This window comes from Heliangelus exortis, chromosome 26, assembly GCF_036169615.1.
Source record: "Heliangelus exortis chromosome 26, bHelExo1.hap1, whole genome shotgun sequence".
Taxonomy (NCBI): Eukaryota; Metazoa; Chordata; class Aves; order Apodiformes; family Trochilidae; genus Heliangelus; species Heliangelus exortis.
In genome coordinates this window covers 1,047,518-1,068,631 of record NC_092447.1, presented here as the reverse complement: position 1 = coordinate 1,068,631, position 21,114 = coordinate 1,047,518, and the positions used below count along the sequence as shown (strand labels likewise).

General features: G+C 58.1%; 3 protein-coding genes and 1 long non-coding RNA gene across 8 annotated transcripts; 2 read left to right on the top strand and 2 right to left on the bottom strand.

Moving 5' to 3' along the window:
• Nucleotides 1–125: 125 nt before the first annotated feature.
• TMPRSS4 (transmembrane serine protease 4) lies at nt 126–7,469 on the bottom strand. Of its 2 annotated transcripts, none has more exons than XM_071769124.1 (13): nt 7,347–7,469; nt 4,086–4,116; nt 3,894–4,007; nt 3,649–3,801; nt 3,423–3,552; nt 2,512–2,613; nt 2,365–2,405; nt 1,712–1,874; nt 1,351–1,517; nt 1,151–1,246; nt 933–1,072; nt 679–845; nt 126–533 (listed from the first exon to the last, which is right to left on the bottom strand). In XM_071769124.1, exons 1-13 carry the CDS (start codon nt 7,353–7,355, stop codon nt 305–307), a joined length of 1,542 nt encoding a protein of 513 aa, XP_071625225.1. In that variant the 5' UTR covers nt 7,356–7,469; the 3' UTR covers nt 126–304. The 2 variants fall into 2 exon arrangements, with proteins under 2 accessions (XP_071625225.1, XP_071625226.1); XM_071769125.1 differs by having other exon boundaries at nt 396–533; nt 679–828.
• On the top strand, nt 4,807–15,878 carry SMIM35 (small integral membrane protein 35). 2 transcript variants are annotated; one of them, XM_071769136.1, is made up of 9 exons: nt 4,807–4,905; nt 5,032–5,201; nt 6,267–6,608; nt 9,331–10,020; nt 11,539–11,655; nt 11,928–11,961; nt 12,234–12,363; nt 12,875–14,296; nt 15,759–15,878. In XM_071769136.1, the coding sequence occupies exons 4-7, from the start codon at nt 9,396–9,398 to the stop codon at nt 12,337–12,339; spliced, it is 882 nt and encodes a 293-aa protein (XP_071625237.1). In that variant the 5' UTR covers nt 4,807–4,905; nt 5,032–5,201; nt 6,267–6,608; nt 9,331–9,395; the 3' UTR covers nt 12,340–12,363; nt 12,875–14,296; nt 15,759–15,878. The 2 variants fall into 2 exon arrangements, with proteins under 2 accessions (XP_071625237.1, XP_071625238.1); XM_071769137.1 differs by lacking the exon at nt 5,032–5,201.
• IL10RA (interleukin 10 receptor subunit alpha) lies at nt 14,688–18,148 on the bottom strand. The gene is made up of 7 exons (XM_071769123.1): nt 18,051–18,148; nt 17,119–17,239; nt 16,818–16,996; nt 16,503–16,669; nt 16,040–16,190; nt 15,798–15,919; nt 14,688–15,690 (listed from the first exon to the last, which is right to left on the bottom strand). The coding sequence occupies exons 1-7, from the start codon at nt 18,112–18,114 to the stop codon at nt 14,887–14,889; spliced, it is 1,608 nt and encodes a 535-aa protein (XP_071625224.1). The 5' UTR covers nt 18,115–18,148; the 3' UTR covers nt 14,688–14,886.
• On the top strand, nt 17,236–20,973 carry LOC139807761 (uncharacterized). 3 transcript variants are annotated; one of them, XR_011730671.1, is made up of 3 exons: nt 17,236–17,843; nt 18,822–19,029; nt 20,170–20,973. It is a non-coding gene; the product is annotated as an uncharacterized lncRNA (long non-coding RNA). The 3 variants fall into 3 exon arrangements; XR_011730672.1 differs by having other exon boundaries at nt 18,301–19,029; XR_011730670.1 differs by lacking the exon at nt 17,236–17,843 and having other exon boundaries at nt 18,187–19,029.
• Nucleotides 20,974–21,114: the final 141 nt, after the last annotated feature.

Below are 21,114 nucleotides of genomic sequence, written 5' to 3'. Positions count from 1 at the left end.
CACAGGAGCCAGCAGATAAACCCTGCCTGGGGTTGGGAAAGCAGCTCCAGCACATGGTGCAGGGTAGAGTGGAAAAAAACCCAAACCCTGCAAAGAAGAGGGGCAAAGCCTTCAGGGGCTGCGTGTAAAAACAAATATTTTCTTTTAATGGGGATACTCTACGCACATACATCATTTCTCTCTGTATAACAGTAGTGAGCAAACAGCAGCTTAGCCCCACAGGAGCCTTCCTGCCATAGCAAGGGCAGCACAGGGCAATAAATTATTGTCTTTCCGGAAGGGAGTGCGAGCTGGTCGGATTCCTTCACGCTATCGGTGGCCATCGACTCCGAGCCACCCTTGTCCTCCTTGGCTGCCCCTGAGCTGCTGCATCCCAGCTGAGCAGGGAGGGTTGGGGAGGCAGCGCTCGACTCCCGAGCCTGCGGATCCAATTCCCAGCTGCTGCCAGAGCCGAGACAGCCACGTGTTGGAGGGACGGGGAAGGAGGCTTGGGGAGAGGGGCAGACCTGTCCCGGCAGGTCTCAGAGCTCCGACTGGAAGGAGAGAAGAAATCGATCAACTTTGAAAGGGCAGATGAAACCAGGAGGAAAAGCAGTTGTGTCCTGAAAGAGCCAACCCCTCCCTGCACCCCCTGAAACCTGTGTGTGGAGCAGGGGGTGCTGGGGGCACAGCACTGACCCTGCGGACGGTGGAGATCCAGTTAAGGTAGGCACGGACACTGGTGTAGACACCGGGTGTGCTGGGGGTCCCGCAGCCCTGGCCCCAGCTGACGATGCCCACCACCTGCCAGCGCTCCCCCGAGTACATGAGGGGCCCACCGCTGTCCCCCTGCAAGGAAAAACCACCTGAGATGGGGCTGAGGAGCCTCCAGGCACCTGGCATGGTGGGTGCTGGTGCTTGCAGCCATCTCCCAGGAGAACCCAGCCCCCCACCTGGCAGGTGTCCACCCCTCCTTGGGGCAGACCAGCACACAGCATCTTGGAGGTGACCTCCCCGTGGTAGGCAGCCAGGTTGCAGCTCTCCTGGTCGATGAGTTCCACCTTTGCCTGCTGCAGGGTCTCTGACAGTTTGCCTGCGGGAAACGTGGACGTTCAGGGGGTGCCCCCGGCATCCCTGGGTGAGCAGGGAGCCCCCCACCCCATCTCCTCACCGTGCTCCTCCGTGTAGCCCCAGCCGATCACCCACAGGGGTGTTCTGGGCACCAGCTCCTCGTCGAAATAGGGCAGACAGATGGGCTTGCTGCTGGCTGGAAGGGAGCAGCAAGGTGCCAGGGGGAAGGTGCCAGGCACTGGCTGGGCACCCAGCTCCCCACAGCCCTCCTGGCACCTCTGAGGGGCTTTTCATGCTCACCTGAGACACGCAGAGGGGTCCGCAGCTTCACCAGGGCAATGTCATTTTCCCTGGGAGATGAGGGTGTCACCTCAGCCAGGAAGATTTTCTCCACATCCAGGGTGGCAGTGCCTGAGAGGAGGCTGGAGCCCGCCTTCACACGCCAGCTCTGAACCACCGGGTTGTTCCTGTGCACAGAGAGGTGTCTGTTACTGCTCACCTCTTTCCCCACTCCAAGGCTCTGCCGTGGAGTCAGGCAGCAAAAGTCCCGTCGTGGGAGGTTAAAAAAACACGTGGCTTAAACCTGGTGGGACTCAGCCTGGTCTGGAGGAGCATCCCCAGCCTTGGTGCTGCAGCAGGGTGGGGTGGGTCTCCAACTCACTTGAAGCAGTGGGCTGCTGTCAGGACCCATCTGGGGTCGATGATGCTACCAGCACAGATGTGCTCCTTCTTGTACTGCAGGCTGACCTGCCAGGGCCAGGACTCGATGGCAGCTGGGCTCCCCCCCAGCACACGAGCTGTCCTGGTGCTCTCTCCACAGTCTTCTGCCGGGCGTGAGAGCAGCAACAGAGCAACAGGTTAGCTGTGGTGGTGGAGAGAGAAAGAGCACCCGCTCTGCCCTCCTCCATCCTCGGGGATGGAGCCTCCTGGGGCTGCCTCACCCCCCCCCTGACACTGCCTGTCCCCCCTTGGCACCCCCTTGGTTGCCCTCTGCTTGCACATTGTCCCCAGGCTGGCTGGAATGGGTCACTCCATTCCTTGCTTTCCCCAACCCACTAGATAGATTGGTTTAACTGGGGTAATTCATCAGCAAGATGAAACCTGCCCAGACAGATAGTTAAGCCTCTCTTAGGCTTAATCTCTCATTTCTGGGAGGTTTATAACAGCTTTATAAGCAGGTTAGCAGTAATTAAATCCAAATTTTCTCATTCAAGCAGTGCAGGAACCAGGGAGGGCCAGAGCTGAGCTCTGGTGGCTGCAGCCATGCCAGGAAGGACGAGTGCTTTGAGATGCAAACAGCCTCGTGGTACTTACTGGAACAAAAGAGTGAAACAGCTCGTCCAGAGAGGCATTTCCTGGAAGAAGGAGGAAGAAGAGGGCAGGACTCGGTGGATGCTCCGGCTCGGCAGCCAGGTACGGGGTGAGGGGCATGGTGGGCACTGTGTGCAGCCCCCCACTCACCTGCCTGGCTCCAGCACCTGGAGGCTGCCATTGCTCAGCACGACCTCGCGGGGAGGCAGGGGCTGCTCCGCACCCACCTCCACCTCCTGGAAAACGGGAGTGCTGGAAGAGACGGGGGCACGGGTCAGGGATTTTGCCCTGGGGCACGCAGCCCCGGAGCAGTACCCGGGTGCTGGGAGGGGACGGGAAGGGTGGTGGAGTATCTCCGGGAGCGTGGAAACCCAGCTCTAAACGTTGAGAGACCAAAGCTTTAGAAATTGGTCCTAAATGTTTGTCTGTGGCCCCAGCAAAGATCTGGTGAGACAGGGAGGAAAAGGAATGTGGAACCTCGCAGCAGTGAACAAGAGGAAGACCCCATGGAAAAAGGGAGTTCTTTGGGACAGGGACACTGGGACACCAGAAGAGGGAAGGAAGTGCCACAGCCATGAAGGACGTGAGGGGCAGCACAGGAGCTGGTCACAGGTGAGTTACATGGAGCCTGATGGCAGCTGCACAGATTGGCACCTGCTGCTCTCTCGAGGTTTTAAAAGGGGAATGTGAGGGGCTGGGTCCCTTTTCAGAGGAGCTCCTCGGTGGTGGGACCTGGGCTGAGCTCTGCGTGTGCCCCCGGAGGGGCTGCTCCAGCAAGGTGAGGGGGTGGGTGCTGCTGGGGGGTGGGAGCAGGGCAGGGTGGGCTGGGGACAGGGCAGGGGACACCGGGCAGAGGACTGGGCTGACATGGGAGGCTGCCAAGGCTTTGCAGCACAGAGACCAGCTGGCTCGTGGGGACACTGAGTGCTCTGGGTGGACTGAAACCATTAGTGCAGAGCTCTGGTACTTTATAAGTAAACAGATCCCCACTCAGAAAGAGCTTTTATGGGAGAGGGATCGATAAAGCAGGTGGGAGAGGCCTGGAGAAAGCAGCCGTGTACCTCTGGTAGCCCATTTGCTGGCAGGCTGCTTTTGCCAGCTCCAGGTTGAAGTGGTCGTGGCAGACACAGGACCAGGCTCTGGTGTTTCTGTTAAGCACCTGCAGGATGGATCTGTCTTTGGAAACACGGGCTGGAGACAGACACAAAGTCAACTTTGCCACGGGTGGCTTTAGCAGGCGGAGGCTTTCAGCAGCAGCCCAGCTCTAGCAGGGTGTCCTGGACTCACCATGGGCTGGTGGCCCTTCAAGGACCCACTGGGGACAGTTGGCCTCGTCCTCACCATGCAGGCAGTCTGCCTGCCCATCACACAGCTGCTGCAGTGGCACCAGCTTCAGGGGCTGACTGCAGAAGAAGTAGTGGGAATCCAGGTAAACCTTGACTGGAGGGAGAAGGGGCAGGCTCAGAGCTTGAGCTTGGCAGCTCAGCAAGAAGGTGGAAGGGAGGGAAGGAGGAGCACAGGAGCAGGAGTACCCAGGAACCCGATGGTAACCAGGAAGGCGATGCAGAACAGGCCTGCCAGGACGGGGATGCCGATCCGCTTGAAGGACTCCTGTGCCACGGTGGGTTTGTGTCTTCTGCTGGGACCTGCAACACAGCAGTGTGGTCCTGCAGCACCAGGCCCAGCCTGGCAGCACCCACACCCCCGGATCCCATGGGCATTACCTCTGCCATTCAGCCGCTCCAAGGCTAAATCCTGCAAATCAGAGGGGGAAACCAGTTAGGGAGCTGAAATTTCATCCAAAAAGCGGCTGGCAGGTGGGGAGGGGTCTGTGGCAGAGTGGTTCCCTGCCCCATCGTGATTCCCATGCCGAGCACACAGATAACATGATCAGCCACCCCAGGGAGGGCAGCCCACAAAGTGGAGCATCAGCTGAGCCCGGACAGGCACAGAGAATGCCATCTCTCAGGTTTGCACAAGGCCAGCCAGGAGGATTAGCAGGGAAACTGCCCCAGCCTACAGCTCAGGTTGCTCCAGAGCTGCTAGGGATGAGGGTGGCACGTCCTGTTGCCACAATACTTGGCTCTGCTGTCACCTGGGATCACCAGCTGTGTTGTTACCATGGACCATCCCTGCACAGCTCCAATAACTGGCTATTAACATTACAGAGCTACTGCCCTGAATGCACTAGGAACATATATGAGCTATATGTGCTATGAAAGAGGCACTGTCCCATGTGCCAGGAGTCAAAATACACATCCCTGCAGGGCCGTGCCACCCAGACTTGTCAGGATGTGGGTTATATTCTTTGTGGGGCCAGGAACCGAGGGTAACAGCCCAAATCTTTCCCTAGAGCCTGCTGGAGAAACCAGTCCTCCCCGTGGGAGCATGTGCTCTCAGGGCGGGGAGAGAGGGCTGAGCTGCTGCTAGGACACGTTGTAAACACAGCCCCAGAGCAGCTGATGAATAAGCCTCTGATCCCACTTGATCTCCTCAAAAGTGTTTCCCTGAAATGACTTCCCAGCTGAGGGATGCCCAGGAAAGGTGGGTGAGCTGCACCAGAGGGCTCCTGTCCCCATCCTCAGTGGGCACCTGGGTGCTGGGTGAAGGTCAGGGCTCCTCTGGGGGGTGTGGATGGATTCTGTATCTTTCTGCCACTCTGTTTTGCAGCCACGTTTGTGCCATGCTGGTGAGATGATTCCTGGCAGCTTGCAGGCTGGAAGTGTGCTCCTGCCCTGCTGAGGCTGCGGGAAGCAGCACACTCCTTTTCCCTCCTGTGTTCTCCCAGTCCTGAGCGAGCTCTTCTCCTTTGCTCTTGCTCCTGGGCTCTACCATGACAGGTAAGACGAGTTCCTTTGCAGGGCATGTAGCCAACATGAGCAGAGGTAAGGAAGATTAAGGACACTGCAGGAAAACTGCAGACCCAGGAGCACGATTCAGGAGAGTTTGGGGTCTGCAAGTCTTGCTCCTTGGGCTGCTGAGCTTTGTGAGCTGAACGCTGCTCTGGGCAGTAGGATTTTTACAAGCAAGTTCCAAATGGTTATTTGTAGGTTAACACACAAAGATAGCTTGGACTTATTTAAGGTGCTGATAGCTGCTGCCCCTCGCCCAGCTGGGGAAGGTTGCTTCTCCATCACAGCCCTGCTGCATGGTCTGGGCTCCTGGTTTTGACTGCGCCCAGTCTGGGAACAAGCAGTGAGCTGTGGAGGGGATCCTGCCTGCTGCTGCTGGGGCTGGGGCTGTGGGCATGTGGCTGTGCCCCAGCACACATCTGTGTCTCTTCTGAGGAAATGCCAGGGGCTTTTCTCCCATCAGCCAGGCTCATCTGGCATCCATGGGCAGTGCTGCCAGGGGGGGTCCCAGCTCCAGATTGGAGCTGCAGGGAGCAAGAGGGCAGGTTGGGATGAGGGTGTGTATCTCCTGGACATCTTGGCTGCCCTTCCCGAGCTGTTCATCCTGCAGGAGCCCTGGGAGTTTTTGTAATGCCAGCCTGGAGTGCTCCCAGCCACCACCTACGTCCTCCAGCCCAGACAGCTGAGGGCATGTGGGGCCAGTCCTTCCTCATGCTGACCTCTTGTGTCACTGTGGGCCCTGGCCAGGCATGACCTGGATAATGGGATCCTAACGGTTCCCTGCAGAACGGTTCCTGGGTCCAGGATGGCTCCTCCAGGCCCCAAAGGGCACTGCAACCCCCCTGCCCCTGAGCTGCCCCCCACTTGTGCCCATCACCGTGGCTGGTACTGGGGTCCTTGCCAACAGTCAGTGGTGGATGCAGGTGGGAGGGAGGATGCTGTGGTGCTGCCCACCTGCCCACCTTGAGAAATTGTTGGGTTTCTTGGTTGTTGTATTTTTTTTTTTTTCAAATGCATCTTCTTCAGTCCACGAACCTCCTCTGTTTCAAACAGGTTCACAGCCTAGAGCTGTCCCAGGGGCGGCCTCTCCATGACTGCCTCTTGCTCTGGAAACCACTGGACAAGCAAGAGCTGCACTGGTTAAATTTAAAGCCAGGCAAGAGCTGTGCCAGCTCCAGCTCCAAGCACATGATTTCCAGGAGGAATCAAGGCTGCTGTAACTGGCTGAGCTCCCTCATCTCTTCCCATGTTGATGCTGCTCTGGTCACCCTAAACTCCATCTCGGCAGGTGCCAGCCCACCTGGCACCAGGACACAGCCAGGTTCCTGCTGTTCCCCTCTACAGCCTCTGGCTGATGAACCAGGAGCTGTGCTGGCTGCTCCCAACCAAAGGAAGGTAAGGTAGGGTGTTCCTGTGCCAGCCTCAGCTTCGAAAGGTTTAGGATCCAGGGCAAACTGCTTGGCTGCATGGGACTGAACCCATGGATGTGTGCAAGGGGGTGATGTCCTGGTGTGTGGCTGGTAGAGGGTTCTATGGTGCTCTGTGAGCTGGGCTGTACAGGGCTGCCCATTGTTAAGGAAGCCTGTTCCTCCTGGGGAGGGACTGTGTGCCAGGATGGGGTTTGGTGGCCAAGGCTTTGCTTGAAAAAGGTCCCATGGGAAGCCAAGCCAAGCCAAGTCAAGCGTGTCCCTTGTGCTGAGCAGTCCCGCAGCAGGAGCCGTGCCGGGTGCAGGGGTGCCAGGCTCTTGCCCAGGCACATTAGGCAAGAGCACAGAAGGGCACATTGCCTTTGGCTAGCAGACTTGCAAGGCATGCTGCCTTTCTTGTCTGCTTCCCACTCTGGGAGAGGACTAAGGCAAGCCACAGAGAAATGTGGGACCAGCGCTCATGGGAAAAGCCAAGCGCTGTATCCAGCTGCCACGGTGGGGTTTTGAGAGAGATGGGTGAAATCCTGCCCTGCCTGGATATTGCAGGGGGCTGGGGCCAGGGAGCAGCAGTTCTGCTGAGCCTGGGCTGCCTCATCACCAGCAAAAGGGTTCCCAGGGTGTGCAGGGTGCCTGGGGTGTCAGCTCTCTGGGGCTGATGTGCAGGGAGAGGGGGGCAGAGCTGTGGGTGAAGCTGTCAGTAACTCACCATGGCCATCCAGCTCTGACGTGGTCTTCTGCCTGCAGAAACCTTGGAAATCTCCTCCGGTTTGGGACACGGGGGGCTGGGGGTGCCCCGATGGTCAGGGAGCCGCCGATGCTCCCACTGTGTCTCTGCCCGGCGCTGCACTCACACTGGGGCAGAACCGCCCCAGCGCTCCTTAAAACCCACAAGAGGAGTTGTGAAACAGGAATTATGATTTGTATTGTAATATAACACCGGTCTATCAGCAGCACCATCACCTACAGTAATCTCCTGAGCATCTGCCACTGGGGGGTGACTCACCTGCAGAGCTGCTGTCACAAAATAGCTTATCAGGAGTGAACTGACTGACAGGGCAGGATTATTCATGCTCCTCTTCTGATAAGAAGAGAAACCACAGCCATCCCGCTCTTTGTCCCTCTCTTCCGCGTTGTTTTTAAACTGAGATTGTAGTAGGTGGAGGAGGAAAGGAGAAGAGTTTATGTATGAGGGTGCCAGACCATTATACGCTCCTGTCCCTTGGGTCACTCTGCTCTGTGTGTCCTTGCACAGCCCCCCCCCCGTGCTCCAGACAGCACCTGGGTGAAGCTAAAAGGAAAAGGAGCAGTGGTGGTGGTGGCATGTCACCTCGGGGTCACATCCACCATGCTGTGGATTGCCAGGGCTCTGCAAAGGGGGCTACGGGGCCAGCCCAGGGGTGTCCAGGCTCTCCCCTTGCCATCCCCCATGCCTTGGCAGAGCAGCAGCCCTGGGTTGCAGGAGCTCACTGCTGTGGCTCAAAGGTGGGGCAGGGTGGATTTGAGGTTTGAGACCCTCAGTCCAGCTGGGTGAAGGTGGGTGTGGGGAGCAGGTTGGGGTCAAGGAGGTTGTGGGTGCAGTTGGCCCTGCTGGCAGCAAAGCCTGGCCTTGTGCTGCGGGATCATGCTGGAAGTGGTGGGTGTGCAGCTAATTACCCTCTCTCCTCCGTGTGTAATCAAGCTTTCCCAATGGCTGCTGCTGCTGCCAGGTCTGTGCTGTGCCAGCAGGGAGCCTGTGAAGTGTCCTGGGGAGCTGTGCCACCGCTGTATCCACCAGCCCTGCCACAGCAGGGACCCTGCCCTGGGAGCCCCGCAGCCTGACCAGGGGTCTCGGCAGCTACCTGTGGCTCTGCAGGTAAGGGACACCTCCCCTGGTGAGGGTTCAGCCCCCTCGGGAGGTGTGGGGACCCTGGCAGGCTGGGCTCCTGCCCACACAGTCCATGTGATGCCCTGAGAGGGAGGGCAGGAGGATGGCACGGATGGTGTGGAAGGGAGAGCAGCCTGGCAGCGTCTGTGGGGTGGGAGGTGGCATGGTGGGGAGAGGTTCTTCCTTCTTTGAGGTTAAGCAAAGGCTTTGAGGAAGCAGCTGGGGTTTGCAGATGTTGTGTCACAGCTCTGCACGCCTGCGGGGCTTTGCTTCCTGGAGTGCGGCTCCGTTTCCAGCCTGTCACCCTTCCCAGACTGTCACCCTTCTCTGGCCTCTTGTGTCTGTCACCCAGCCATGACACAGGGTTCTGGGCACCCTGTCTAGGGTCAGGCAGGGGCCAGGCAGGGCTGGCCCAGGGCTTTGTGCAGCCGTGAGCCTCCCCAAGCCACAAGGACAAACACTCTGTCCCTTTCCACTGCCTGGCAAGGAGCAGTCTCAGCTTCTCTGTCCTGCCTCTTGGAGTAGGGTGCATCTTGGGGGGTGCACATCATCTCCTCAGCATCTTCCTGGCTCTGCATCCCACCCTTCCCCACCAGCATCCCCATGTGTCCCAGGCATTGGTGTAGGGCTGCTGGCTCCAGGGAGGGCTGTATGGGGGCTTGGGTCCTGCCTGTTCCCATGCTGGGGCACAGAACATTCAGGGGCTGTGCCTGACAAAGTGTGTGCAAAGAGGAGGTTTCTGGGGAGGGAAAGAGGGATTTTTCTCCTGGCTGCCCTGTTTCCAAGCTGTTAATGATTGTCTCTGTTTTCTACCTTCTTCTTGCAGCTGCGGGAGATGGTTCCCCCCCTGTTGGCAAGCAGGCACCTAACCCTGTGGCTATAGGCTTTGAAATGATCAAACACAGCTGTAAGTGCATTAAACTGGGAGGTTTCTGGGGGCAGTGGGTGACGGGGGACACCCTGGGGTCCTGCCCTCACCCTGCACCAAGCCATAGCCTTAGTGGGCATCCCCAAACACCCAAGCCCCAGCCCTTTGTGGGACCTTGCCTTGCTCCAGGCTGCTTCTCCTTGCCAGGAGGTGGCAGTCGGAGGACACATCTGCTCAGGCACCTTTCCAGAGCTGGACACTGCTGTGTCCAGAGTGTTCCTGCCCCTCAGGCTCCCAGCATCACCAGTGCAGCCTGTGCCACCGGGAGGGCAGAGCTGCTGGTGCAGGCAGGCACCGCACCTTCCCGGTGTGGGTGTGGGGCTGGGTGCAGCCGTCCCGCACCGTGTCCCGTCCGACACACGGGGAGTGGTGCCTGCCAGAGCAACTCTGCTTTCTCCCCTGGGAACCAGTTCAACCAGTGGGTGAGGACCGGTGCCCAGCCTTGCAGTGGCACGGGCAGTGAGGCGACTGTGTCACCGGGAGAGGAGGGATCAGGCAGGACGTGCCAGGTTCTGGTGCACTCTGGGCTGTGCCGGGAGCAGCTCCTGCAGCACGGTGTTGGACACCAGGACATGGACCCCCAGGCAGGTGAGTCCTTGGCAATTTTATTTCCTTAAGGAGCAGGGGTGGGGATGTTTTATTGTGTTATGGGGTGGCTGAGGGACCTTCCCATCCCCTCTGCTGCCTGCAGAGCTGGGGCTCAGCTTCTGGTGGGGCTCAGGCTTGAGTTGTGCTGCTCGGAGGCACCTTGCTGGGCTGTGTGGATGTCTGCTCCCGAGGGTGTTGGGGCAGGGAGCACCTCCCACATGAGGGGCAGGGACTGGGCACGAAGCTGTCATCCTCCCACCAGCAGCAGGCGTGGGGACGGGGCAGTTTCGGCAGCCTCTGGCTGATTCAGGGTGGCTGTTGCACCACGCTCCTCCCGTCCCGCAGCTCCTGCTGCCTGAGCCACTCCCTGACCTCACCCCCGACAGCCTCTGCTGTGACCTGAGCTTCCGGGGCTCCCAGTTTGCCCCTGGCCCAGCAGGAGCAGGCTGCTCTGGCTGCCTGCCTGTCCTGCCCTCTGAAACCCCACCTTAAAGCCCCCACAACTCAGGGGTGGCAGCGTGATGCTCTGGGGCTCCCAGGTATTTGCCAGGTCCTCTCAGGTAGAGTGAGTGCTGTGGGTTGATGGGGTGACCTGGGACGTTGCTCACTATGTAAACAGTGTGACCACAGGGGAAATGTTCTCACTCCATTGGCATCTGTCTAAATTTAGCTGCTGTTAAGTCATCCTTTTCCACTGCCTCCTTGCTGGCTTGCGAGGCACAGCTCCCTGTCCCTGTCCCTGGGCTGGCCGTTTGTCCCAGGTAGGCAGGAAGGGGACCTCTGTGGGGCAGGCTGTGCTCTGGTGCAGTGACCAAACCCTGCTGTCCCCTCCTGGCCACAGCAGCCCCCAGAGCTGTGCCCATCACCACCCCTGCCTGCGTTTTCCCACTGGCAGCCACAGCAGCAGAGAAGGGTCCAGGAATTGTGAAGGATCTTGAGGGACCAGGAGCTGGTGGCAGCTGCAGAGGTGTGAGGAGCATCCTGGTGCATTGCACAAGGCTTACTCTGTGCTGTAACCAGCAGAGAAAGGGCTGCTCATGGGCTGGTGTCCCCTTGGTGATGGAGGGAGCCTTGGCTGGAGCTGGGCTGTGCCAGACCCCTCGGTGGGACAGGAGGGATGGAGAAAAGTCCTCGGCCTCCGGTGGCAGCAGCAGGAGGCTGCTCGCCCTGATAAGCACATCCTCTAGAGGGACCTGCCTGTCCAGAAATGGGGATGTGCAGCCAGGTGCTGCCGGCAAGAGGCAGCAGAGCTGCGGGAGGTGGCAGCCTCTTCTCTCTTCCTACCCGGCCTGTGCCCTTTTGCTGCCCAAACTGCAGCCAGGTTGCACGGCCAGAACCTGCTGGTGGCTCTGTGCAGAGGAGAAAGATGCTTCAGCCCAGAAGAGTGTGCACAGGAGCAGGGGTGGGACACAGGCACTGTCAGGGTGGTCAGGGCCCCCCAGCACAGTGTGAGGGGCTGCAGGACTGGCCAAGAGCTGCTTGGGGTCTGGGTGAGCCCCTCCTCCTTCTGCTTTCCAGGAAAAGAGTCCCTACACGCTCTGGGGATTGTCGTGGGTGTGGGGCTGGTCTTGCTGGTCCTGGTGCTTTTTGGCTACGCCTTTGTCCGGTGGTACCAGAGGGGATGGTGCTGGCACCGTGAGTGTGGGCAGAGCAGGGGAGGGCAGGGGGGGTTCCGAATGAAGGGCAGCAGAGCCTGGGATGTGGGGAGCACACCCAGCATTTGCTGCTCCCAGGGGGCTGGGGGAGCCTGCTGTGGGGTGGGGGCACATGAGGTGGGGGTGGTGGTGTGCACGGGGATGTCCCGGTGCTGTCCTGCCCATCCCTGTGCAGCGCACAGACTCACAGCAAAGTGACAGTCAGTTCATGGCACTGCAGAGCTCTGACACCTCTCCTTCCCATCTCCCCAGGGCCTGACTTCGTCTTCAACCTCTACCACACCTGGTGAGTGAGTGAGTGAGTGAGTGAGTGAGTGAGTGAGTGAGTGAGGCCATGTGGGACTCAGGGTGGGCTGGGTGGCCCCTTTGCACAGAGCTGAGGTGTGACAAACCCCCACCTCCCAAACCTGCCCAGCTCTGCTGTTAGCAGGCACTGCCTGCCTGGGACACAGATGCCCTGGGGAGCCCCAGCTATCTGGGAATGGCCCCCACCCTGTGGGCAGGCAGGGGCTGGAGGAGGGGGGGCAGGCATCTCGCTGACATTCCCCTTCCCTGCAGTGGGCTGGGGGCAGTGGCTGTGGAGCTGGTGCCACCGTTCAGCATCAGTGGCTCCCTGAGCCCGGTGGGGAGCAGCTACATCCCTTTCCACAACCAGGAGCCTTGAGATGGGAACCAGGCTGGCTTGCAGGTAGGACATCACCCTGCTCCTCCCTGCCCATTGATGGGGATCCTGGCTCTGTGTGCCTCCAGCACAGCCTCATGATGGGCACAGCAGTGGGTGCCTCTGCAGGGAGCTGGGTGGGAACCTCTATGGTCATGGCAGCTTTCCCCAGGGTAGTCCCAAGGATTTTCCTGCAAAAGTCCTCTCCAGGCTTTGGGGCCTCAGGTACTTTCCCTGCACTCTGGTTTTGTTCTTCCCCATGCAGGCTTTGGGTTCTTTCTTTACTGTGCCCCATGGTCCTCAGGCTGGGACTGGGGGGTTGTTGGGGCAGAGGCAGCTCAGGTGCTCCTGGTGCCACTTCCCTGAGCTGCCTCACATGCACCTTCGAGGGTGAAAGAGCAACTGAAACAAGCCATGGGAAATTCCTCTGTTCTTGTTACTTCTTCAGAAAACCACCCCTGAATATAGTGAGTTTCTACTAAAAATGGAATGGTGCAGTTTCTGGTTTTGAGAGAGCTTCTCCATTTGCTCCCCACAGCTGCATTTCTCTTGCTGGCCCACCCTGGCCATGGGCAGTGCTGGAAGGTGCCCAGGGCCTCCCTCCTGCTGTCCCCGTGCCAGAGCACTGGAGCAACCTCCCCCAGCTTGAGATGGAGGACAAGGAAGCTGCCTTATCCCAGCTCCATCAGCATGCATCCTGGAGAGAAAAGACACCTTCCCCATGGCCCAGCACAGCTCAGGGACACCCCAGCCCTTCAGAGCAGCTGAATGTGTGCCCAGGAGATGTTGGACCAGACTGTTGGTGAAGAGGGCAGTGGGGACTGCAGGGAACAATGTGAAAAAGGACAGGAATGAGCCATAGGACTGGGTGGCTGGGTTTGTGCAATAGGTGAAAATGCCAAAAGGAAATGAAACTTCTTCAGACTTCCCACCCAGGTCAAATATCTGGACCAATGTGGAAATTCGTCCTCTGCACTGATCATGAAATCAAACACCTCAGAAAACCCCAATGGGCTTCCTTGTGCCAGCCACCTTCTCAACTTCAGCAGAACCAAGCAGCTGTGAAAGTCCCTGGAGCCAGGAGCAGCCCTTGGAGAAGCTGCTGTGACCATTGGAGGGGAACCCCACCCAGCAGTGGGGGCTGGAGAGGCCCAGGGGTTTGGGGACTGCATCTTTGCAAACTTTTCTCAGAAGGAAAATGAAGAGAAACTCGGGAGGCCACACAGTTGTGGGCAGGGAAACTTGTGAGGAGGAGGAGGAGAGCTGAATGTCCTCTGTGTGTTAGGATGTGGCTTAATTCTGGACAACGTAAGCATCTGGGATTTCCAGGGAGCCAGAGAGACTGTCTGTGCTCTTGGCTAATGAAGCCAAAGCTCTGTGGCTTTCAGGGAAATCCCTTTGGGTTTCATTGAAGGAAGAGCCCTGGCTGGAGTGGAGGGGTTGGAGGGATGCTGCCCCGGGCAGGAGCCTTTTGTGGTGAGCAGGAACAGCAGCACTGCACAGGATCTGGCTGCAGAGCTGACGTCAGAGCTTTTGAAAGAAAAAAGGAAAAAAAAAAGAAAAAAATCACACTCAGTTTTGATGACTGTTTTTCAGAGGAAGTTGAAAAGAAGAAAGCAAACAGCCTCAATTCTCCCACCCCCCACCTCCCAAACACCCTGGGGCAGAAGAGATGGAAATGAAAGGAGCAGAGGGTGCAGAGGGTTGGCATTCCTTGGCACGGGGCAGATGTTGACCCTGGGGAGTGCAACATCAGACCTTCCAGGAGGAAACCTGGCAGTGCACCCACAGCCCTTCTCCTGACAGTAGTGGTTCGTGTTTTCACCTGAAAAAAGTACTCCCCAAGCTGGGTTTCCACCAACACTTTTAACAGGACAGTCCCATTGTGAAGGTTCTTGGAAACTCAGTGACTTTTGGAAAAACTGTCCAGTGACCTGACAGTGCTCAAGCATAGCCCACGGTAAGTTGTTCCCATCTCATGCTTGTTTCCATTCTCACAGATCACAGAAACCCCCTGGTTTGACCTGTTGGCTCTGCCCTGGAGGGGTTCCTATCCCACCCATGCTGCTCAGTGAAATCACCACAAGCTGCCCAGGGCCTTTTCCCTGCTGCTTCTCTTGTGTGTGCTCCCAGGACACAACATCTGCCTGGGACAACTGCCCTGGTCCTCAGATGAGTGCCAGGCTCTTGGGGAGCTGCCTTTGTTTTCCTTTTTTCCCAGTTCTGATGTGGAAATGCCCCATGTGAGGCAAAGGCACATTGCACTTTGCTGCAGGAAAAAGTCTGTGTCTAAAAATGGAAAGCACAGCTTGACCTTAGGAGAGGATGTACAGATGAATACACCAAACAGATAACACCACGTCCTTTCTGTATTTACAAAATAAATAGAATAAATAACATCTGTAGGCAATAGTGGCAGAACATGGACCACAGTGTGGGCAGGGCTGCTTTTGGTGCATTGAGGTTTGGGGGTTGGTGGTAGCTTATCAGAGTAGTTGCTTCCACAGGCAGTGGGTACAAGAGGTAGCTGGTGGGCTCCTGGTCTCCAGCTCAGAGGTGGCTGTCCTTGCTGTCCCCACTGGGCAGGCTCAGGGGCTGGGTTTGCAGCTGGAGCCACTCGAGGGGCAGCATCCCCAGGAGGTCAGTGCTGAAGATGCTCAGATCGAGGGGAGCTTTCAGGAGCTCAGGGCTGGCTTTAGAGGCTAAGGGAGCACCCAGAGCCCCCCAGCTCAGAGCCCCCCAGGGAGCAAGGTCCAGTCTGTGGCTGCAGGGGTGCTCAGGAGAGGACTGCTTCAAATACCCTTTGGACACAGCCAGCTCAGAGCACTCTGTGCCCAGCATGATGTCTGTGGTGCCTGGGCAGCTCAAGGAGGACGCTGCCATGGATGGGTCCTGCTGGGACTCCACCATGCCCTGGGACTGCTGCAGGTACCCACGGAACTCCACAGCTTGTGGGAGAGGGGAGGAGAGGCTGAGCTCCGTGCTGCTGGAGGGGCCTGGACAGGTGGTCCCCAAGCCCACGCCGCTGTCATCACCAGTGGGCAGCTGCTGCTTGTAGCGCTGGGGCTCGTGGCCCACGGAGCAGCTCGGCTCAGAGGTGTGCAGGCAAATGCCACTGTCTGTGCTGGCACAGCTGCTGTCCCTGCTCCCCACAGTGGAGCACAGACTGTCCTCGGGCCATGCTGGGAGCCTCCAGCCCTTCTCCAGGGGCAGCTGGGCTGTGCTGGGGCTGCTGTCCTGCTGGGGCTCCTTCTGGCACAGGAACAGCTGCTGGACAGGGTCTGAGTCTGGGCTGCCCCAGCACTGGGCTGCCTCCTGCTCCACCCAGAAGGAGCTCTGCTTGATGAAGGATTTCTGGGAAGGAAAGAAAAGAGAGAAGTGAGATGTGCTTCATCCATGCTTGCTTCCTTCTCTCCCAACAGCTGCCTGAGCCACAAAGGGTGCCCTGTGCCTCTCCTTACCAGGACAGACGGCGTCCTGACGGGTTTCTTGATGTAAGTGCATGCCAGCAGAGCTCCCAGGAGGGCCAAGATCAGCAGGGGGATGAAGGAGGTGAGGATGCTCAGCAGAAGCTCTGCACCCCCTGCAAGAGAGAGGACGTGACCCGGTGAGAGGGGAAGGCAAAGCATAGCACGGAGCAGCTGCCCTGGTGTGGATCCAGGTCCCCCCAGGTCCCCTCATTCCCTGGCTCCCCAGCACATACCCTCTCTCTGTCTGGTGGTGAGGCACTGCTCGGGGGTGCGGATGGTGCGGGTGGGCCGGCTGGCCACCTCTGGCTCCACGCTGATGCAATACTCTGTGCCCCAGAAGAGGTTGCTGATATTGAACTCTGTGTTGGTCTCCATCACTTGGTGCTGCAATGAGCGGAGCACAGGTTGGACCCTGAGAGCCCCCAGCTCCTCTGGGAATGCCGGGACCCTGCTTTCCCCCTTCCTTGCCCACTCTCCCCTGGGGAAAGTCCCTGTGCTGACAGCAACAAGACCCAAAGTCCCAAGAAGAATTGAGGAACCAGCAGTAAAACCCACAGAGAAATGTCTCTGTGATGTCACGGCTGTGAGAAAGCCCAGCATGCAGTGTTACAGAAGACTGTACTTCAGAAATGGGGTTTTCAGCTTGAGCAGTGCTGAGTGTGACAGAGGCAGCAGGGGACCAGCAATTTATCTCACCGTCTGGTTGTCCTGCGCCCTCCTGACGTACACCCAGTACCTCCTGGCGTGCTTCTGCACATCGTCGTACTTCAGGGTGATGTTCCCTACCCTGAGGAGCAGCTGCAGCTTCACGTGGATGGTGTTGCCCATCACAGAGAGGCTCTGGCCCGGCAGACGCAGGCTGGCTGCAAGCAAGGTGGTTGGAAGAGTGCGTTAGGGTTTGCTCCTCTTTGTTCCTTCTGTCCCATCCCGCAGCTGTTCTCCCTGCTCCCATCTGTCCTAAAGTTCTTCCCAAGCAGCTTGGCACTCCGAGCCTCCTGACACCCCACCTACCTTCTTGTGGGGAGAAAGGGTTGGTCCTTTGCCACGGGGATGTTTGGTTTCCAGACACAGCCCTGACCCGTGCGTAGTAGCGCCGTGCAGGAGCCAGGGTGTAGTACGTGAGGTCACAGAAGAGCTCTGAGATCTTCATGCAGTTTGGGATGGCTGTCCAAGAGGAATTTGTGCCGTAGCTGCAGGGAGGAGCACCCAGGGTCAGCGGTGCAGGCAGGTGCCAGGGACATGGTTGTCACCGTGGTCGGTGTCAGATCCCGGGCAGGGGTTGAACCCCCCTGTGCCCCCTGGCTGTACTCACACTCTGTGCTCCACTTCATACTGGACATTGCTGGGGCTGTTGTGTCCGGGCTCCCAGCACAGCAGGTGATGTCCAATCTCTGCAGCAAAGCGCACGTGCCTGGGGCTCCCCAGCTTCTCACCTGATGGACCAGAGGTGAGCACTCAGCGACGCTGCCCAGTGTCCTGCTGGTGGCCACAGGAGCTGCGCAGAGCTCCTGTGTTTGTCACCTCGATGGCTTCCCTGGAGTTTGACCCCCGTGTGCAGCAGCACCCACCCACCCATCCGAAAAGCACAAGGATTTTCCCAGGCCTGTCCCACTTCCAATTGTTCATTTTGCTTCCTCTCTGGTCTGGGGAGAGCCCAGCTCAGCCCAGCTGAGAGGATCTTGGTGCCTTTCTGTCCCAAGCAAGAAGCCTGTGTCTGCATCCCTGAGCATCCCTGCCTCTGCCAGCAGTTCTGTTGGGATCCAGCTTTCCTGTTCTGCTCCTCTGCTGTCCAGAAGGAGCACTTTTTCACACCTCCTGCCTGAATTTCAATATTGTCACCTGGCAACAAAACCTCACTGGGTAACATCTGTCACCCTTTCTGTGCTGTCTGCTGGCAAACACGCACCCACGCCTGGGGGGGATGGCAGCCAGCAGAGCATCACATGACCCATTTCAGACCCATTTCACCCCAACACCAACACCATCCACACTCGTGGTGCCTGAGGACTAACACAGGCTCCCAGACAGCAATGAAAGGTGAGTGGTGACCGGGGAGCTGTGGCTGTGTCTGAGCTGTGGCTCCAAACCCCAGGAGCTACGCTCCTGCCTCCTCCTTCTTGGTCCCCAGCCTGGTGCTGGTACCCTGGGAGCCGTGGGGCTCAGAGCATCCTGTGGGGAGCCGTGAGGCCCCAATGAAGTGTGTGGGGAGTGAGGACAATCAGGGTGGGGGTGGGTGAGACTCACCATTGGCCATCCAGGCAAGGAGAAGAGCCAGGCACAGGGCCAGGGCTGCGGCGTGGGGGACCATGGCAGCTCTGCATCCTCTGCGGGTGCTGGGCTGGGTGAGCAGTGTGCTGGGCTCTGCTCTGGAAGGCTGCCCAAGGCTTGTTTTTCCCTTGGGGGCTGGCTCAGTGACGTCTTGGAGGCGTTAGAGCAGTGGGAGGAAAGTAGCTGTGTAGTGACTTCCACTTTTCTTTCCTGTCCACCCACTCAGGCACAGCTCATCTCTCAGCCCGGGCTGGGCATTTCCTACCAGCAGCCTTCAAGGAAGAGCTCTGGGGGTTTTTCTGAACATAATGAAATGTTGCATGGAAAGGGAAAATAGGAGTAAAACACATCTGACTTTGCTGTTTTGTTGTTATGTGTGATGCTGAAGCACGGTGCAGGGGGTGAGCTCTGAGGCCACCACGGTCCCCTTGGGCCACTGTCCTGTCCTTGCAGCAGCTAAAGCTGACCAGCTCAGGAGGTTCTGGCTTTCCCTTCTGTTGAACCCATCCTCATATCTAAGCTGTAATTTTCCTTTCTCCATTTTTGGGGCTCAGTGACAACCTCTGGGTGATCGTGTCCTGCAGACACCCATGGACACGGGTGGCATCACAAGCTCTGTGGGGAGGGGGGTGGTGGTGGTGCCATGCTGGTGATGCTGGGACCTGACTGTGAGTCCTCTGTGGTGCTTCTGGCAGGCTGGGTGACTGCAGGGCACGCTCCAAGGCTTTCACCCTGGCTGTGCTTTAGGTGACCCCTTCGTGTCCTGTCACTCTGCTCTCAGATTCTGACTCAGATCTGACTGCTGCTGAACTCGGGAGTCCTGAGATGAAGCGTGGCTCATCCCACACAAAGCCACAGCTCCTGTTCTGTGTAAAGGAGTGAAAAATCAACGGGAGCAGAGATGAGGAAGGAGGGAGGAGCCCTGTGGAGCAGGTACCCCTGGCTGCTCCTGCAGGTGAGGTGGGTCAGAGGACTGGGAGGAAGGGTTGGCAGTTTAGGCGAAAACGAAACAGCCAGAGGAGAAATGACTGAACACTGGGTTCTGCTGAACACTCTGATGTCACAGCCACCCCGACGTGCCCCTGCTGCCACCGAGCTGCTGCACGGGCACTGCCAGGTGCCATGGGAGGAGCTGGTGTCCCTGCATGATGCCCACAGTGCAGATGATACCCGGGAGCTCTCTCTGGTCAGTGCTTTTTCCAAAAGGAACAGCTCTTCTCACCCCTCAGGTTGCAGAACTCTTGTCTCTGTCCTGCTCCCTCTGCCACCAGCTCATCACTGAGGGACCCCGGCAGGGAGTGGGGATCTCGTGGGGAAGGGGGGGGATGGCACCCCTGGTCCCTGCAGGGGACCTGTTGATGACCAGAGATGAGCTTTGCATCAGGTGTTGGTGACCTCCCAAAGCTACAACCAAAGCATCAGAGAAAAGAGCAGCCCCAGGTTTCCATTGTTGGCAGGAAAGGTTTTGAGTTCACAGGACAAACCAGCCAGGAGAACACTACCCAGTTTCCTTTTTGCCTTCAAAACAATTGACTATTCATGGTAGAGGGGTAGCTGTGCTTTTAATAACCCTAAATGATCTGGATCAGAACCCCACGAACCCCACCGCATGTCTTTCCCCAGAGCCTCTGCAGCTCCTTGGGGAAAGCAAGGGCTGGGGCTACAGACCCCCCAGCAACATGCCCATGTTCTGGGATCCCCCTGCCAGCTTTGTGAAGGGGCTGTGGGGGCAAAGCAGGTCCTGGGCTCCATCCTCCCCCTCTGCCTGGCCTCTGCTGGGGCCGGAGGGCTGGTTCTGCCAGCACAGCCCTATTGCACCTTGCCCGGGAGAACAGAGTTATCCTCTTCCTAATTCCCTGACCCCTGGGGGATGGAGCAGAGGAGCTGTTGGGCTGGAGGTGCTGGCTTTGGCTGTACATGCTATTAACACCTCTGCTTGCTGTCTGGAAGGGTGCAGCAGGGCTCACGGGAGCAGTTAGCAGCAAGCAAGTGCACGGATTTCACCCAGGAGGTGCTGTGCTCATGTGTGACATTTAACATCAGGGTGGTGGGGTCAAGCCCAGACACATGTTTGTCTGTAACTTGCTTTCTGTAGGTGTCTCTGCAGAAGCACCAGAAAGAAACCATTCCTGGAGCTGCCACCACAGTGACCTCACCAGAAAAAAACAGGAGTAAACACCAGGATCAAGGTGGACTCAGGTATCTGTCTCCTCCGAGCAACCAGATCCTCCTCTCTGGCTGCTCAGGCTTGGACCCAGGCTGTGTGTGGGAGAAAGGCAGGGACTGACCCCTTGGGAAGGGATGGGATGGAGAGCCCAGTGGTGGGGTGGAGAGGAGAGCAGGATCCACCCCTGGCTCCTCAGCTTTGGAATCCAGGGGGCTTTGAAGCAGGTTTCCCCATGCTTGGATGGTCCTGCTTGTCTCCTGCTGAGCAGGTGTGGGTGGGGAGCTGGATGAATAAGGGATGGATGCTATGAATAATGCTGGGAGAAATGTGCCTGTAAAACAGTTGGGATGAGGCTCATGGGAGGCACCACGCCGTCAGGCAGAGCTTCCCAGGACTGGACCATGGGATGTGTGACCCTTGTCCCTGCCCAGCCCTGTGCTGCCCTTGCAGGGCCGGGTGCCAGGCTGGAGTGGAGCTGTTTCTAGCAGTGTCCCAGGAGCTGCAATACATCTCTGGGAATCCAGATGTCTGGACGTTGGAAGGCACACAATGGAGCTGGGCCTTTCTCCTTTTCATCTGGATATTTACACCTGTTTCTTCCAAGTGTGACTTCTGGCTTTTAAGCAAAGCATCTCCCAGCTCATGCCCTCAGAGGGGACCACTGCTGTCTCCTTGCACACTGCGAAAGCTTCGCTCCATTAGCAGAAGGGCAGCAAAGCCTCGAGAGAAGCCGTCTGGACACAGCATTTCACTTCATTTCATTCCCCATTTCATCTCCTGGACCTTAGTCTGGAGCTTCTGCCCATTCTTCCCCAAGCAGAGGCAGGTGTTTTGCTTGCTGTGCCTGCAGCAGTTGGGAAAGAGGCAGCAGTG

What these genes read in the sequence shown, in the direction of transcription:
- TMPRSS4 (XM_071769124.1), bottom strand. An exon ending in TGAAGGGCCACCAGCCCATG is followed by an intron (nt 3,553 to 3,648) that starts GTGAGTCCAGGA and finishes GTCTGTCTCCAG; the next exon opens with CCCGTGTTTCCAAAGACAGA. An exon ending in GAGGGGTGGACACCTGCCAG is followed by an intron (nt 846 to 932) that starts GTGGGGGGCTGG and finishes GCCCCATCTCAG; the next exon opens with GTGGTTTTTCCTTGCAGGGG.
- SMIM35 (XM_071769137.1), top strand. Translation starts at nt 9,396, where the DNA reads ATGATCAAACACAGCTGTAAGTGCATTAAACTGGGAGGTTTCTGGGGG. An exon ending in GGACATGGACCCCCAGGCAG is followed by an intron (nt 10,021 to 11,538) that starts GTGAGTCCTTGG and finishes TCTGCTTTCCAG; the next exon opens with GAAAAGAGTCCCTACACGCT. An exon ending in GAGGGGATGGTGCTGGCACC is followed by an intron (nt 11,656 to 11,927) that starts GTGAGTGTGGGC and finishes CCATCTCCCCAG; the next exon opens with GGCCTGACTTCGTCTTCAAC.
- IL10RA (XM_071769123.1), bottom strand. Translation starts at nt 18,114, where the DNA reads ATGGTCCCCCACGCCGCAGCCCTGGCCCTGTGCCTGGCTCTTCTCCTT. An exon ending in TATGAAGTGGAGCACAGAGT is followed by an intron (nt 16,997 to 17,118) that starts GTGAGTACAGCC and finishes TCCTCCCTGCAG; the next exon opens with CTACGGCACAAATTCCTCTT. An exon ending in CACCACCAGACAGAGAGAGG is followed by an intron (nt 15,920 to 16,039) that starts GTATGTGCTGGG and finishes TCTCTCTTGCAG; the next exon opens with GGGGTGCAGAGCTTCTGCTG.